A 15,990-nucleotide genomic window follows, 5' to 3' on the forward strand; every position below is an offset into this window, starting at 1 on the left:
CGATTTTTTTTAAAAAAAGATATGACATGATTGTGGTTATCTTATGAAAGGACAAATTGTGTATTTTGATGGGTTTCTATATTTCAAAAGTATCATGTACTTCATTCTGATAGTGAACTACTGTCCTATTCAGATCCAGATTCAAAAACAATCTAGAAGTCAAGGGATACAGAAGTTGCAAAAAAGTCCTCCACTAATGGCATAGTTTAAAATCAAACAAATGCTAATACACATTAGTTAACCGACAAGTCTTTTATCCAAATATTTTCAACTATCACATAAGAAAACAAATTGTACTTCCAAACAATCAATGTCAAACATCTAACTTTTACATCTATATTTACTTACTCACCTCCCTAAAAAAAGCTTTTTTAAAAACTAATGATATGCATGTTTTGACTTCTTAAGGATATTTTATACTAGAAAGAAAAACAAAGATAGCAAATGAGGAGTACTGTATAGTTATACAGAGACCAAATTCAATACCCTTTGAAAACATATTCCTACCAAATGGTACACAGAACACAAAACCTTTCTTATTATGAATTACAACAGAAACTGAGAAGACTGCACAAATTTTTACAAGAATCATCATAGGCCTATCTGAGCATATAATAAGCAAATTAAACAGACTCTGCTTTCTATTGCCCTGAATGATAACTGAATGAACATGAAATATCTCCTTTCCTATTTACCATTTCTGGAAGTGTAACCTAACAAGAAGGGCTGAGGTAGTGATAACGCAGGCAATTTTCCTTCAGGGCTGCTTATACTACTGGACTGATAAGAGCAGAGAATTTGGAAGTGGATCAGATCTATTTTCCTAAAAGCAAAACTGGAGAAGTCTCAATCTGCCCTATCACAACAAACCTGTAACTTCCTCTGAATTCATTTAAGGAAAAAGATTTAAACATTTGGTATTTACTCACATCTTTCTATGATGCAATGGGTTTAGAGAATCTCTAAAATAAAGGTGACAACTTTTCCTTCTAATGTTCTATATAAAAGATTGAAAAACAAGTGTTGCCAGTAAGAAATACATAATTTACTATATAATTAAGGGTGCAATAGTACCACAGCTAAATAAAAACTTTATGTACTTACAGCAGTTTCCAGTCTCAGGCAGACACAAAATAATTACCCTTTAATGTATTATTTATTAATACTAAACACAGTTACCTTATTTCTTAAAGCTCTTCTCAAGTTTTAAACCCGTACTACATAATGAAACAGCTACATGATAAATTATAAATTACATGTCAGGGCAGAGCCATGATGACAAAAATAGTGCAATTAAATAGTGAAAGCTTAAGAGAGAGACAGAGAGAACATCTCAGATGCCAGTGTCCTAGACACATGCAGGATTCACCTTGCTGAAGGAGAGAATGCCTTCAGGAAAGAAAAATTTCACTTCAGTGGCCATATCTCAGCCTACCTTTAGACAAAGGAAGGTATTATACTTGCAAAGAATTATCTACCTTTAAAAATGTAGATACATTTACATGTCAAACTGTATGTAGAACCTAAAACTGCTTTGAAAAAAATTAATTTATTAGCCAAGAGCAGAGGCTCAAGCCTGCAATCCTAGCTACTTGGGGAGCTGAAATCTAGAGGATCAAGGTTCCAGGACAGCCTTGGCAAAAAGTTTGTGAGACCACATCTCAACCAATAGCTTGGTATAGTGGTGCACACCTGTCCCCTAGCTACAGCAGGAAGTGTAAAGGAGGAGGATCATGGTCTAGGTCAGCTCAGGCAAAAAGTCAGACACTATCTTAAAAGGCTGCCACATAGGTCAAGCAATAGAGCACCTGCCTAGCAAGTGCCAAGCCCTGAGTTCAAACCCCATACCATCAAAAAGAAAAAAAATTAAGTTTATTAATTTTTAAAAAATTAATCTGCTTAGGATGCAGATCAACAGCAGAGTATGTGTTTAGCTTGTAGGAGGCACTTTCTCCTTTAACAAGGTGGAATGCTTGGTTTCACTCCTAGCACCAAAAAAAGAAAATTAATAACCTTAGAAGTAGAAACTCACAATAACTGATTATATCTTAAACAAACTGCCATAAATTTCTTCACTAGGAGTTAGCAAATTAGTGATTTATTAGGTCTCTAAAGGAACAGCACACAGAACAGTTAGCACACAGGTTAAAGTATGTTGAAGGAAAAGGACAAGAGCTCTTCAGAAAGGTGGGAGAGCAAAGTGCAGAACTCTGAAGTCAATATCAAGAGTAACACTATGAAATACTTGATAGGCATTATCTATTTCATACTAAAGGCACCCATTTTATATGGTAATCTTTAAGGTATATGCTATTTTTTTTTATTTTTACAGATGAATAAACTGAGGACTTAAGACGTAACTCTTATAGCACTGCAGAGTTAATAAGCAGGTCCCTCTGGCAATAACCTCACAAGTTCTCTGCTGTCTATTTCCACAGACCACAATGACCAATTGCCTTGCATTTGGTTACATGGTGTTAGGAGTTGTTCATTTCTTGGCATTGTTTAATATTGGTATTAAACAAGAGGGATCAGTAGACATTATGATTGGTGTATTTATGGGGGCAGGGAAGGAGCTTTAACAAAGCCCAGAAATAATAAACCCATTTGGACAACCTGTAGGTAAAACTATTAAAAAGTAATAGGCATGACCGTCCCTCACATCTGTAAAATCACACTCACTGCCTGCAGAGCCTGCTTCATTTTACTTTAGACGGCCCCAAATATTCTTTTTAGTGTTCTCATTCTGATGTCAGCTGACTCACATCTTATGGAATCCAATCTAATACTTATTTATTAATTATCCATTCCTCAGAAAAGCCAAAAACAATTTTTCTAGATATTGGGGATAATAAAAGCTACACATTCTTTCCTCTTCAGTCCTTTACTTATTCTGACTACTTTTTAAAATAAATTTTAATTATTTCTTTCAAAGCCATCAAGGTCTTAGTATTCACCTTTCTAACTGAATGAAAGCACCATCTAACATTATATAATGCTGTTTTTGTACAATGGCATTTTTTTTTCTTTAACAGGCTGAATTCCCCCATACCTTCTTTCAACTTCCACAGCAACTCCTTCATTTCAGTGCAATACAATCAGTACAAGCAGTGAACCAACATGGACACATCATTAGTTACCAAAGCTCAACCATTCTTCACACCGTAACTCCCACAATTCCCCCAGACTACCTTGTAACAAAATAAGCACATAACTAGGTCATTCTTGTCCCTAGGCCTCTGCCCATGGGCCATTTCCTCAGTCAGGAGTAGTGAGTGTTCTCCTCCAAAACCTCAAGATTTGCTACTTTTGGAAAGAATATTCTGATTCCTCAAGGCTGCAGTGCTCTCAGCCATCTCTGAACATCTTGTCTAGAGAGACAGCCTAATGATTTGTGCCATGGAGCAGGGCAGTTCTCAGAGGGACCACTTCCAAGCATGTAAGACTGCTGTGTATGTGTTAATTCTGGAATGATTGCTAAACTTCAATTAGACAAGTTTGCTAAGCATCAATTAGCTTTACAGTTATTTCATATTAACTGCTACTTCTATACTGTGGATGAATCTTACTGCTAGAAGAGCACTGGACCCAGTTCTTCTGATACCACACAATCTAACTAGCTGCCCAATGTTCTGAGGAGGGGGTACCTTAGAAAAATTGAATATATAATAAATCACAAACTGGCCTACCCTTTGCAAGCTGCAGGATTGAGAAAGACAGTTGCTTTCTTTACTTGAGCATTGGGAGGAATGAGTTGGTTGCCAAAAACCTAAAAAAGAGAAAAAGGAGAGTTTTCAGTAAATGTCCTTTTGTTCAGCTAATGATCACATATATTCTTTCATTCCAAAAGAATTTACTTCCAGCAGATGTGTTATGTACTTTGGAGAAAAATACAAATGTTCAATCATTATCTAATATCAACAAAAACACCATAAGAAACAATAACAAAAATGTACCATTATTTAATGATGATAAGCTAATTTTGTCCTGTTTCAAAAAAACCCCTGCTTCACCTACTAGAGGTACGTAACTCTTCTCTATAAAATATGGCTAATTTTATTACAAACATATACCCAGTAAGGCCATAGGATGTCAGGAAGGCAATTAAATCCATATGTCTTTAGTTTTTAGAATATATATTTTTTCTCCATCAACTTATTACTAAAACTTACTTGTGAAGAATCTGTATCACCAGTTAATTTTCATATCTTTATACATAAAGATAAAAGAAATTAACCTGGTACCCTATTTGTCTCCTCTTCTTAGCAACCCTGTATGATAACTAAACAGTAGCAACTACCATGGGAAAAGCAACATGACCTAGATTTACCAAGCACCTGGTACTTGGCAGTTTTACATTCAGTATTCTCAGCTCTAGAAACCAAGGCAGTATTAGGTAATTTCATTTTTACAGATTAGAAAGCCAAGACTCCAAAAGATTAAGTTACTCAAAGTCACAGAGTTAATAAACTACAAATTCACATTTGTCTAGCTTGGAAAACCCAAACTACTTCTAATTTATCAGCTCTAAAGATGAGGTAAAATCAAGGGGCAGAGGACCAGCTGTGTGGCTTCAAAATGGGAACTGAATGGGAGTGACTGCACCAATGCCTGGACTAGAGAAGACAGACCACAAAGACAGTGAGGACAGGAAAGCAACAAAAAAGGCAAAAACTCAAGTTTTAGATGGAGGGCCATGGCAGCAGAATTCTAGTACAGAAGTACAAAGGTTGGAAAAAATAGAAAGTTATATAAAGATACTTTATTAAAGAACTTGCTCTAAGCCTACCACTTCTTTTCTCACCACAATTTCTTGCTTTAAAAAAATACTAATCCTTCAGAGACACGCTTTCTTTATAAAAAGTTTCTGGTGTTATCACTTGTTTTCACTCTTACTTGACCTTAACGTTTTGTTGCCAAATCTCCAAATATTGTAATTTGTTGTTTTTCTAATTATACTATTCTAGAATATTGTCAGAAATTAATCAACACAGCTCTCTGGCCCACCATATTTCCAGATGTGTAGTACTAGATTACCTCTCCTTATCCTACCTTCAAGTACTCAGATTCACAGTGGACTGAGTTTATGTGAGATATTAAAGAAAAAAAATCACACTTTCAATAACTTATACTATGAAAAGAAGGTCACAAGAAAAGTAATTTAAGAAGGCTATAAGGATGAATCCACTTCCTTTTGTCATGTGGAGGGAACTAAACATGTGAAGAAGAACTGGAGAATCAGAATGGTATAGAGAGGCTAATATTTAAGAGGGAAGAAATAACTAAAAGAACATTGTCCCTGGAAAAATAAAAGTAGATGGAATTTGGAACAGAGATGGAGGTATTTACAGTAAATGAGAAAAAGGAGGCCAGGTATGGTGGCCCATGCCCATACTCCCAGCTACTTGGTAGGCAGAAATTGGGAGGATCTTGGTTTGACACCAGCCCAGATAAAAAGTTAGCAAGACTCTATCAGAACAAATAAACTGGGCATAGTGAGACATACCTGTAATCTCAGCAACATGGAGGCATAGGTAGGAGGATCACTTTTTAAGCCAACTTTGGGCAAAAACATGAGGCTCTCCCTGAAAAATAGCCTAAAATAAAGAAGGCTGGGGGTGTGGCTCAGGCAGTAGAGTGCCTACATAGCAAGCACAAGGCCGAGTTCAAACCACGGTACCATCAAGAAAAGGAGAAATGTTTGGGACAGAAATCACGTTGATTTAACATTAAAGTTTATTCTATAATTACCTTGATTTGATCATATACACTTAGATACAGGGTATCTAAGTACACTGTACAAATACTATGTGAACTACAAAACAATTTAAAATTTTTTGAAGTTTACCTGAATTGATGAGATAATACATTTAAGCAAAAATATAATCAAATTCTTAAAAGATACTTTAGAACAGTTAGATAACAGCTGCTGAAGAAAGGAAATTACTAATATTTATCTACTGCCATTGTCACCCATGGAAACAGTTCAAAAATAAACAGGACATATGCATTCACTTCTACCAAATACTTCCTCCAGTTGTCATTTTTTAACTTTCATGTTCCTTTTTGTGTTATTTCTGACATCATAAGCTTAAAAGGCACACAGCAAAAAGGCAACTAAGTCACAGAAATTCATCTGCAAGGTGTGATATACTAACAGAGAGGGGGTTAAATGTGATATTAAATTTGAAAGGATTTACAATTCCACTGTAATTACCAGAGTGGTAATTACACTTGTGATCCACAAGTAAATAAATCTAAAGTTATAGGCATTAGAAATGCTCTTCACCAGATGGTTAACTTCTACCTGTTCTACTCAGAGTTGGCTCTCAGCCGACTCATCCCCTGATAGTGGGAAAAAATAGCCAAATTGCACTGATGCAAGATCCTTTGCAAATCTCTGGAGTACTGCAGGCTTCCTGCTCATGGAGATAAGAGAGGTTGAATTTTATCAAGGAAAACAGCATTACCTGAGCTTCTTGACAGGCTGCTCTCCTTAGCAGGTTATCACTAGCAAAGCAAACAAAAAGAAAACCAACATTAGCTTCCATGGGAGATTAAGATCCAAACAAAATTTGTGGGCTTTTGTTTAATTTTTTTAATATATGCACCTCTTGCCTATATAACCACATCAACCTTTCTTAAAGACCTGATAAAACAAATCATGGGCACATTTAAAAACTATATTCTCTGGATGAAATTTTATGTTCAGTATTTCCACATCATGGTAGAAAGAATAATGTCTGTCCTTTCCCCAAAACATCCACATTCTAACCCTCTGAAACTGAAGACACATGATTTTACATGGCAAAGAGGTTTTACAGATGAGATTAAATTTAGGGCTTTGAGAGGGGAGGCTATTCTGTATTATCTGGATGAGTCAGATTTTTCCACAGTCCTTGACACAGAGCAGCTTTCCTGGCTGTGCTCAGAGCAGATAGGACTGTGGAAGGATGGTCATTTGCTGGCAGTGAAGGTAAAAGAGGAAGAAAGCCTAGGAATGTGACAGCCCCTGGGAGGTGGAAAGGCAAGAGGTGGATTTTCCCCTAGAGCCTCCAGAAGAAACACAGTCTTTCTTAAAACTTTGATTTTATGTGGTATCTATACACAATGGAATTTTATGCAGCCATGAAGAAGAACAAAATGTTATCATTCGCTGGTAAATGGATGGAATTGGAGAACATCATTCTGAGTGAGGTTAGCCTGGCTCAAAAGACCAAAAATAGTATGTTCTCCCTCATATGTGGACATTAGATCAAGGGCAAACACAACAAGGGGATTGGACTATGAGCACATGATAAAAGCGAGAGCACACAAGGAAGGGGTGAGGATAGGTAAGACACCTAAAAAACTAGCTAGCATTTGTTGCCCTTAACGCAGAGAAACTAAAGCAGATACCTTAAAGCAACTGAGGCCAATAGGAAAAGGGGAACAGGTACTAGAGAAAAGGTTAGATCAAAAAGAATTAACCTAGAAGGTAACACCCATGCACAGGAAATCAATGTGAGTCAATGCCCTGTATAGCTATCCTTATCTCAACCAGCAAAAACCCTGCTCCTTCCTATTATTGCTTATACTCTCTCTACAACAAAATTAGAAATAAGGGCAAAATAGTTTCTGCTGGGTACTGGGGGGGGGAGGGAGGGGGCGGAGTGGGTAGTAAGGGAGGGGGTGGGGGCAGGGGGGAGAAATGAACCAAGCCTTGTATGCACATATAAATAATAAAAGAAAAATGAAAAAAACTTTGATTTTAGCCTAGTGAGACCTGGGTTGGACATTTAATCCACAAAACATAAGATAGAAATTTGTGATGTGTTAAACCACTAAGCCCATGGTAACTTACTAGGCAATGATAGAAAAATAACATATATATCCTGAATTTCTTTTTTTAACCAATGGAAATCACACAGGTCATTTGGCAGAAATAAATCTGATATTTAGTGGCTTCTATTTTATCTAAATCCCCTATTTTTATATAACTGTGAGACATTTAATTATGTCATAAATGAGTGACATAATTCATTCATTTTTGACTTCCCAAAATGAAAGCATTTTCAGAATATGATAATTTATTGAACAGGAAGTTCTCCAAAATGTATCCTGAGAATACCCTCTGAATAGCTACAACTGCCTACAGGGCCCAGCATCTTTACCACATACGAGACTGCACTTGTACACATTGTTGGCTAGGATCATAACTTCAACATGGCTAACATCAGGTAACAAAACTGGTACCTAGAAAAGATGACCAATAACCAATTTGTGGCAAAAAATTTAAAAGGCAAAAAGTGTTATTTTATTTATATTCTCTTCCTAGACACTTTTATAACACTGGAAACCTTGAATTTTATGTTTCTAGACTAATTTAAAATGTGATTTTAATATTTAAGGTTAAGTGAAAAGAAATTAAAATAAACATCCAGTGGCATTTTGCCATAGTTGCAGTAAAGGTTGCTTGATGACTTTTCTTCCACATCCAGGCTGCTGAGCAAACCCCTGAAACCTGACAACAATGTTCCACTGAGAATACAATGGCATCAATGCCTCAAAAGCACATGTTATTTGATTTTTAAAAGTTCCAGGAGATTCATCCCTTGTAAGGTCTGGCACACAGGCAGCCCTAGCAGCCAGGCCCAGGCCTCACCTGCTGGTGTGACTCCCAGGTGGCACAGGAATTCTACTACCGCCTCCCTTTCCACCACCCAAGACTCACAAATACTCACCCTTTGCTTTTCTCCCTACATCCTTGGCCATCAAATGCTCCCAGTGAATCATTCCAACATCAGCAACAAAAACACACATACTATACAATGAGGTAAATTCCAAGTATAGACTACTAAATTTTTTAAAATAAGTAACATGCTCACAACCCTTTGTAGTTTACCTGATATTTCACATTAACTTCTGGATCACAAAGTATTATCAGGTACTTTGTAATTAATAGCATGGGCATGGTCACAAGATCTCCCCAGGACTGCGCCAAACCTAGTCCAGCTTCCACACAATCCACACAATCCTGGAAATACAGCTTCCAGCTCTCCTGCTTATACTCCCCCAAACACTTGTTTTTAGTGTTTTTTCATAGTAGGCTGATCTCCTTGTGTCTCCAACCTTGTATCCTATAAACTTATCTAGTGGATCCTTCTGCCCAAGCCCTCCAGGCTTCTGTAAAAGCTGTAAACCTGTCTCTCCATTCCTGTCCATTTCCTCCACTGCTTCCTTTCAGGCTCCTCCCCTACTGTGGAGGACAGGACTCTAAAAGCCACTGGCTGGCTCCTCTGGGTCATGAGCAAGAACATCATTCTTGCTATGCTTCAGCCTCATAGATTTCCATGCAGTAGCTGAAAAGAGAATCAGCCCCAATGTGAATGAGCAGGCAAGGAAGCACCTAAGCAAATTCTTTGTTGGTAAAAGTAAAATTTTGATGGCTGACTTGTGATTAAGTATATTAAATATCTGAGGTCTCTTGAGTTTATTAATACTGTATCAAAGTTCTCTGCAAAATCAAAAGATTTTATAACGATTCCCTGAATTTAATGCGCCAAATGGAATATGCTGTCAATACCACCTGTGAGAAAGCTAGAATATGCACCAATTTATATCCTTCCAAAGACCCACTATAGTCATATTTAACTTTAATATCCAAATGATATAAACCATCTTGATAATAATCTGTGAAACAGGCTATTTTGAAAATATAAACACATTTTTCAAAAAAATATTTTAATACAGTAGTCCCTATTGGTTCAAGGACCCCCGTCCCATGGATACCAAGATCATTCTTAGAATACTTAATAAAAGATAAATGCTATGTAATAGCTGTTACATTGTATTATTTATAGAATAATAACAAGAAAAAATCTACACATGTTCATAGAGATGCAATTTTTTTCTGAATATTTTTTATCCGCAATTGGTTGAATCCACAAATGCAGAACCCATAAATACAAAGGGCCAACTGTATTCTGATGATCTACAAAAACTTCTGAAAACTATTTCAAGAATTCCAAAACTGTTTCAGTAATGGCAGCATTGCTAGAAAACAACTTAAAGCAACCACCATGTGCCAAACACTATGGCAACTGTTTTCATAAACTTTTAATCTTGGTAATAACCTTGCAAGCAAGGCAGGTCTTAATATGTAATATAAAGTATTCTCATTTTGCAGATGAGAAAACGCAGACTCAGAAGGAAAGTACCTTGCTCGCGAGCATAGTGTTCCTAAATGCTAAAGCTAGAATTCAGATCAACCTGACTCTAAGCAAATGCTTTATAAGTTTTTCCTAACTCCAAACAGTACTGAATGGGCAAATATCACTGAAATGTAAACTTTATAGCACATTTACTAAATTATCTTGTTTCCTAAACTTACCTAACAAAATGTTTACAATTTACATTAATATAATGTTTGTAAAAAGTCCAATGAAAAGGACCAGGTTCTACCCTGGAGAAGCTGAGAATCAAGTAGCAAAGAACAGCTTTGGGTAAACACAGTGGTCTACTAAAAGATGTGACACACATAAATAATGTGCCAGGCTAGGAATGTAGGACACACTGGTGAAAAGCCCAACATCCCCTGGACCACGGAGTCTTCAGTTTAGAAGGGAAGACAGCTCAGCACACAAGCAGGACGCAGCTTTGCTTTTACATGCTGCATGTGTGAGGCATCTGAAGTACTGCTGAGGGAATTAGACAAAGCTTTTCACAGAAAGTGACCCTGACCCTGAGAGCTAGGGGAAAAACAGGGACTAGAATCTAGATAAAGAAAATAATGTGCGAAAGCCTACAAGTGGAAAATGGATGGTAGAGATCATCATGGTAACCGATAAAAGCCAGTTTCACAAAAACAAGGATTGCATGTTCTCTCTCATATATGGAATCTAGGCAGTGAAGGAAGGGATATGAAAGGAAGAGGGGGACTATTAGGAATATGAAAAGGGAAAAGGATACTGGGATAAGAAAGGCCAACAGAGAATGAACAAGATCAAATTACATCATATGCATGTATGGTAATGTCATACTTTGTACAACATATACTAATTTTTTCTAAAAGTCTGTAAGCACCACAATGTGAACAATTTAGCAAAGTAGTAGTAGTTCAGGACAGATGTAGGTTTGAGGTATCAGATAAAGGTCAGGTCACCAAGGGCCTTTTAAACTATGTAAGGAATTTGGACTTTATCCTAAGAATCATAAGGGGCCATTAAATGGTTTTAATAAGAGAACTGATATGATGAGGTTTATATTTTAGTGGGATCATACTTGTGGCATCATGAAGACGGCACTGACCAGACGTAAGACTGAATCTGAGAAGACTGTGGAGGTTCCCTTTGTGACACCAGTCAGTGACAATGCCTGGAACTAGGCTTGTGGCAGATGGCCAAAGAGAAGAGGACAGATCCCGCAGATACTCATTCAGGAGAGAAACTTGCAGGATGGTTCACAGGAATTAAAGGAAAGGGGAGAGGTCAAAGATGATTCCTGAATTCTGCTGGGAGCAATCTGGTGGGAGGCAGTACCATTCAAAGAGGGAATGGAGGGCTGGGAGTGATGCCTCACTCCTGAATCCCAGCTACTTGGGAGATGGAGATCTGGAGAACACAGTTAGAGACCAGCCTGGGCACAGAGTTAGTGAGACTCTATCTCAACAAATAAGCTAGGCATGGCAGCACAAGCCCATAATCCAAGCTACTTGAGAGGCATGGTAGGAGAATCAAGGTCCTCCTACCATGCCTCTCTTATAGGGAGGCCCTATAAGAAAAATATATGGGGAGAGATGGTGAAGGCGATCTAATCAAAGTAGAATGTAAGCCTATTCAGAACTGTCATAATGAATCCCCCTGTTGAACAACTATATATCTATCATAATAAAAATTAATAAAAATGAAAAAGCAAAGAACATATCTAAAGCAAAAAAGGGCTGAGAGCATGGTTTAAGTAATAGAGCACCTGCCTAGCAAGGGCAAGACCCTAAATTCAACCTCTAGTACTGTCAAATTAAAAAAAAAAAAAAAAAAAAAAGGAATGAATCCAAGTGTAGCAGCATATGCCTGTAATCCCAGCATTTGGGAGGCAGCAGCAGGAGGATCATGAGTTCCAGGCCAGTCTGGGCTACATATTTAACCCTGTAGCAAACAAAAACACAATGAAGTAGGAGGAGCAGGTACGAAAGAAGGTAGTTTAATTCCAGTTCTGTCAGCTGAGATTATGGTGAGGCCAGGTGAAAGGGTCTAGGGGCCAGTGGGAAATACGTATCGATGGTAATAGATGGAGGGAGTGGGTAAGCTATCTATACAAGGAGAGTGAGAAGTGGAAGCAGCAGGAAGAGACACCCTGAATATTGGCATAGTTGAGAAAACACCAAGTGAATCTCAAGTAAAACTGACACCACACTTGTTTTGAAAGTCAAAGGAAAAATCTGGTGGGTAATTGAGGGAAAAGATTAAGTTTTTCCTATCTCCTATCATCTCCCTTGATGCTGCTTTTACACTTGGCAACTGAATTATTTTGCTGTTCCTAAAACACACTATAGAGTTTTATACTTCCAAGGATTTGGTCATTTATATCTCTCCCTTTGGAGAAAAAAGAAAAGGCTAAATGCAATACCAGTCACCTATGCACTTACCCCACCACACAGAAAACTGCTTGTCTTATCTTCCTTTCTGAATTAGAAACTTCTTAAAATCATGGATAATCCACCATTTTCTCTTTTATAGCCCACAGCACAGACTTTTGTAGATAAAAAGGACTCAGTAAGTACTTGCTAATAAATAAGTGGCCAATTCTCGAACAGGAAAAGTTGTGTTCAGACAGGCAGACTGCCCTCAAAGGAAAACTGAAGGTTATTCTTCATTTAAGTATCTGGCATTCTTGAACCACCAGGTCAGCTAGGATAGTTCTCCAGAGTGATTCCCACCACAGGACAAGAGTGGGAGTCCTCAAACTGCCATGGGAACTTTGCCAGGTCAGGAAGATCCCAGGTATACATGCATGTACGCATGCATGTGCATAGAATATGATAGAACTAGTCCCTCCTAAAAGAGCTAAGGGAGGTGCTCCTTTTGGTATACAAGGAAGCACAAAACTGTTCCAGTGGCTGATGAACTCTCGAGTCTGGTCATCAGAAAATTCTAAATGGGTTAAGAATCTGAATGTGAACCAAAGATCCTACTACCAAACAAATTAAAAAAAGTCACAACACAAATTGCAAGGTCATGCTCTTTCTATTACACCAAACTGTCTCCTGGGAACTGAAGTTAAATGCAATTTACAAGAGGTGCTACAAATGTAGTCATATCAGAAAGGGTCCCTGAAGATCTGTTCAGTACTGCAATGCAAGTTCTTTGACAGAAAGAAATTAGAAGCCTCTGGATTAGAAGATGACAAAACTGCTGATGTCACTGCCTGAGGCTTTAAAAGAATATGAACATGCCTGCTACTACAGGTAACGGGATGCTCTCAATTTATTCCAAGCCATAAATGTTTTATTTATTACTTTAGGACTGCAAAATAAGATAAGTTGTTATTTCAATAACAACTTTACATGGAGAGAAAAATCACAATTGATCCATCTTATTTCCCAAAAAGGATATTTCCCACTACAATCTAGAGGTAAATTGTACAGCAATTTCTACCGCTACTTTTCCCTTGATGCATACAAACACAGTCTTTGCTTTGCACAAAATAGATTTCAAGTTTAGATGTTTATAACAACCACTTCAATTAATCCTAGCTTCCTAGAATAATTAATCATTACATTGCCAGTGGCAGTGCCCGCTGGTTTTCCACAGAGCAGAGATGGAGTGAAAATGGCAGCAAAGTCAAAAATGAATCTTGGAGAACTGAGTGCAGAGGGGGAAGAGCTGGCTCAAAGAACACATCACCATCACTTCCTCTTGTCCCCACTCCCACCCAAGTAGCTGACCACTATTGCAGTTAGCCTCTGTTATTCATGAGAAAATAGTGACCACAGAAGGAAATGTAGCCTGCTGAGGAAGAATATTTGATCTTTCCATCCTAAAGAATGTCCATTGGAAGAGGAGAAAATAAGAAGTGTTGACAAGTTAGAACACCAAAGGAACAATGAAAATGTTAAAAGTTTTTAAAAAGATTTTTAGGGCTGCCTGTTCTAGTCTTTTCTATTTAATTAAAGGATACTATCTCTTCCTGCCCTCAGAGCATCCCTATGATAGGCTACTGAAGAAATTTCTATCTTCTTACTTTCCCAAGCACAAGGTTATAAGGAAGTTCCCTAGAGTCATGAAAACACAAAAGGTCAGTTTCAAATTCTACTAAAAACCACATATTAAGTGATGACCGTTTTCATTTCAATGCTCCTTAGAGTACATAAAAGAAAAGAGAGAAGGTTGGTGGAGTGGCTTGAACAGTAAGAGCACCTGCCTAGCAAGCATGAGGCCCTGAGTCCAAACCCCAGTGCCAGAAAAAAAAAAAAGAGAGGAGAGAAAATAAGGGGGTCACACAGGCAATCGCTGGTATTAAAATCCATCATTCATCTTGCTGAAAAGTTTTGGCAAGAAAAAAGTTAACAAATTCTACCAGCAAGTGTAAAGGCAAATTTACATTGCTGCCTCTGAGATTGGGGAATGTATACCAAACATGTGTTCAGTAATCCCTGGGTCAAACAGTATCATGGAATGGATTTCTTTATCTAGTATTTAACAACGCAAAGGCAAAATTTTAATAATATAAAGCAAGTCAAGAGCATTTTTGCAAGAATGCATTTGCTGAAACAACAGAGGGAAGGTAGGAAGGAAGGAACAAAGATAGGTGACAAGTAAAGAAAGAAATCAAGTTCATAGTTAGCACTGAAATGAATAAAATGGCTATACTGAGGAATGAGGAATGAACCAACACAAATGGAACTGTAGTATCTCATGTCTCAATGAACTCAATCCTCTTAACAAGCCTGTGCCAATACACATTTCACCTCATTTAATTCATAAAATCTCTGGTTCACTCCAGAGATTTGAATTTGCCCACTGTTAAAACATGGATCCTGAATATTTACAGCAATTTTCAGGTTCACAATCCCTCTTTTTACTTATTTCTCATCAAAGTACAAAAGCCATATAACATCCAGACAAAGTGCATTTTGCCAAAGAATCTGAGCCCAACCTCCATTTCCTAGAAATCTAAAATTTGAAGGTTTGGAGAGTCCTTTTATCTAGTCCAATGCTTTTCAGTCTCACCTCCACACATTCTGATCCCCATCAATCAAATGACACGGCAACACCCACCAGGAACAAAGTCCATTAGGGTAGTGACTCTCATTTGAGCAGACACACATGCACAGAGCACATGGATTCCTTACATCAGGTCTCCAGGCCCCATGTAATTCTGGTTTGTTCACTTAAGCAGGGTTTGCTCAACTTCTCTGAGCTACTAGAAAATAACTGATCCAGTCAAGAAAAATACCAACCTGGGGATAAATTACTAGAACTTAAGTATTCTGATTCTCAACATGACAATGTTTCCATCAATACTCTGCTTTATTCTATCTTCTGCAGACAATCCCAAATGACAAAAACGCAACCAATAAAGCACTATCCACTGTTCCATCACCTAACAGGCAAATGCTACCACTGACAGTCACCTACCTTCATGCTTTACACTGCAATAGTTATTAGACTCTCTCTTTCCTACAAGTGGGCACTGGAAAAAGCCCAAATAAATCTATCTCCTCTTTATTCATTAATTCAAGAATATTTATTAGTCCTTGATGGAATGCCTCAATGCTAACAGAATCCAAAGGCTGCACTAAAGTTCTGGTTTGTTGCCTGTCCTTCTCACTCTGAGATAAGAAATCTCTAAACCACTTTTTTACATTCTTATGACTTATCATCCACTTTAGTCTACACTTGTATGGATGGAATTTGAATACTTTAAGTACCTCCTAACTTCTCAGGTTTTCTCCCTATAATTTGTTACCATCCAGTTCAGGATACGAAATTAGTTAATGAAAGATGGCAT

The 15,990-nt window shown here is 37.6% G+C and overlaps 1 protein-coding gene across 6 annotated transcripts in view; it reads right to left on the reverse strand.

Annotated features, from left to right (window-relative positions):
- Agk (acylglycerol kinase) overlaps positions 1–15,990 on the reverse strand; it is a 93,062-nt gene that overhangs the window by 60,367 nt on the left and 16,705 nt on the right. For 3 of the 6 annotated variants that reach the window (XM_020183572.2, XM_074061808.1, XM_074061801.1), the window contains exons 3-4: positions 6,471–6,510; positions 3,690–3,769 (exon numbers count right to left, since the gene is read on the reverse strand). In XM_020183572.2, the coding sequence (XP_020039161.2) occupies positions 3,690–3,769; positions 6,471–6,510 (120 nt within the window). The remainder of the gene's footprint in view (positions 1–3,689; positions 3,770–6,470; positions 6,511–15,990) is intronic. The other 3 variants (XM_074061814.1, XM_074061827.1, XM_074061822.1) reach the window with 1 other exon arrangement.

The sequence above is a fragment of the Castor canadensis genome, chromosome 2 (genome assembly GCF_047511655.1).
Source record: "Castor canadensis chromosome 2, mCasCan1.hap1v2, whole genome shotgun sequence".
Lineage (NCBI taxonomy): Eukaryota > Metazoa > Chordata > Mammalia > Rodentia > Castoridae > Castor > Castor canadensis.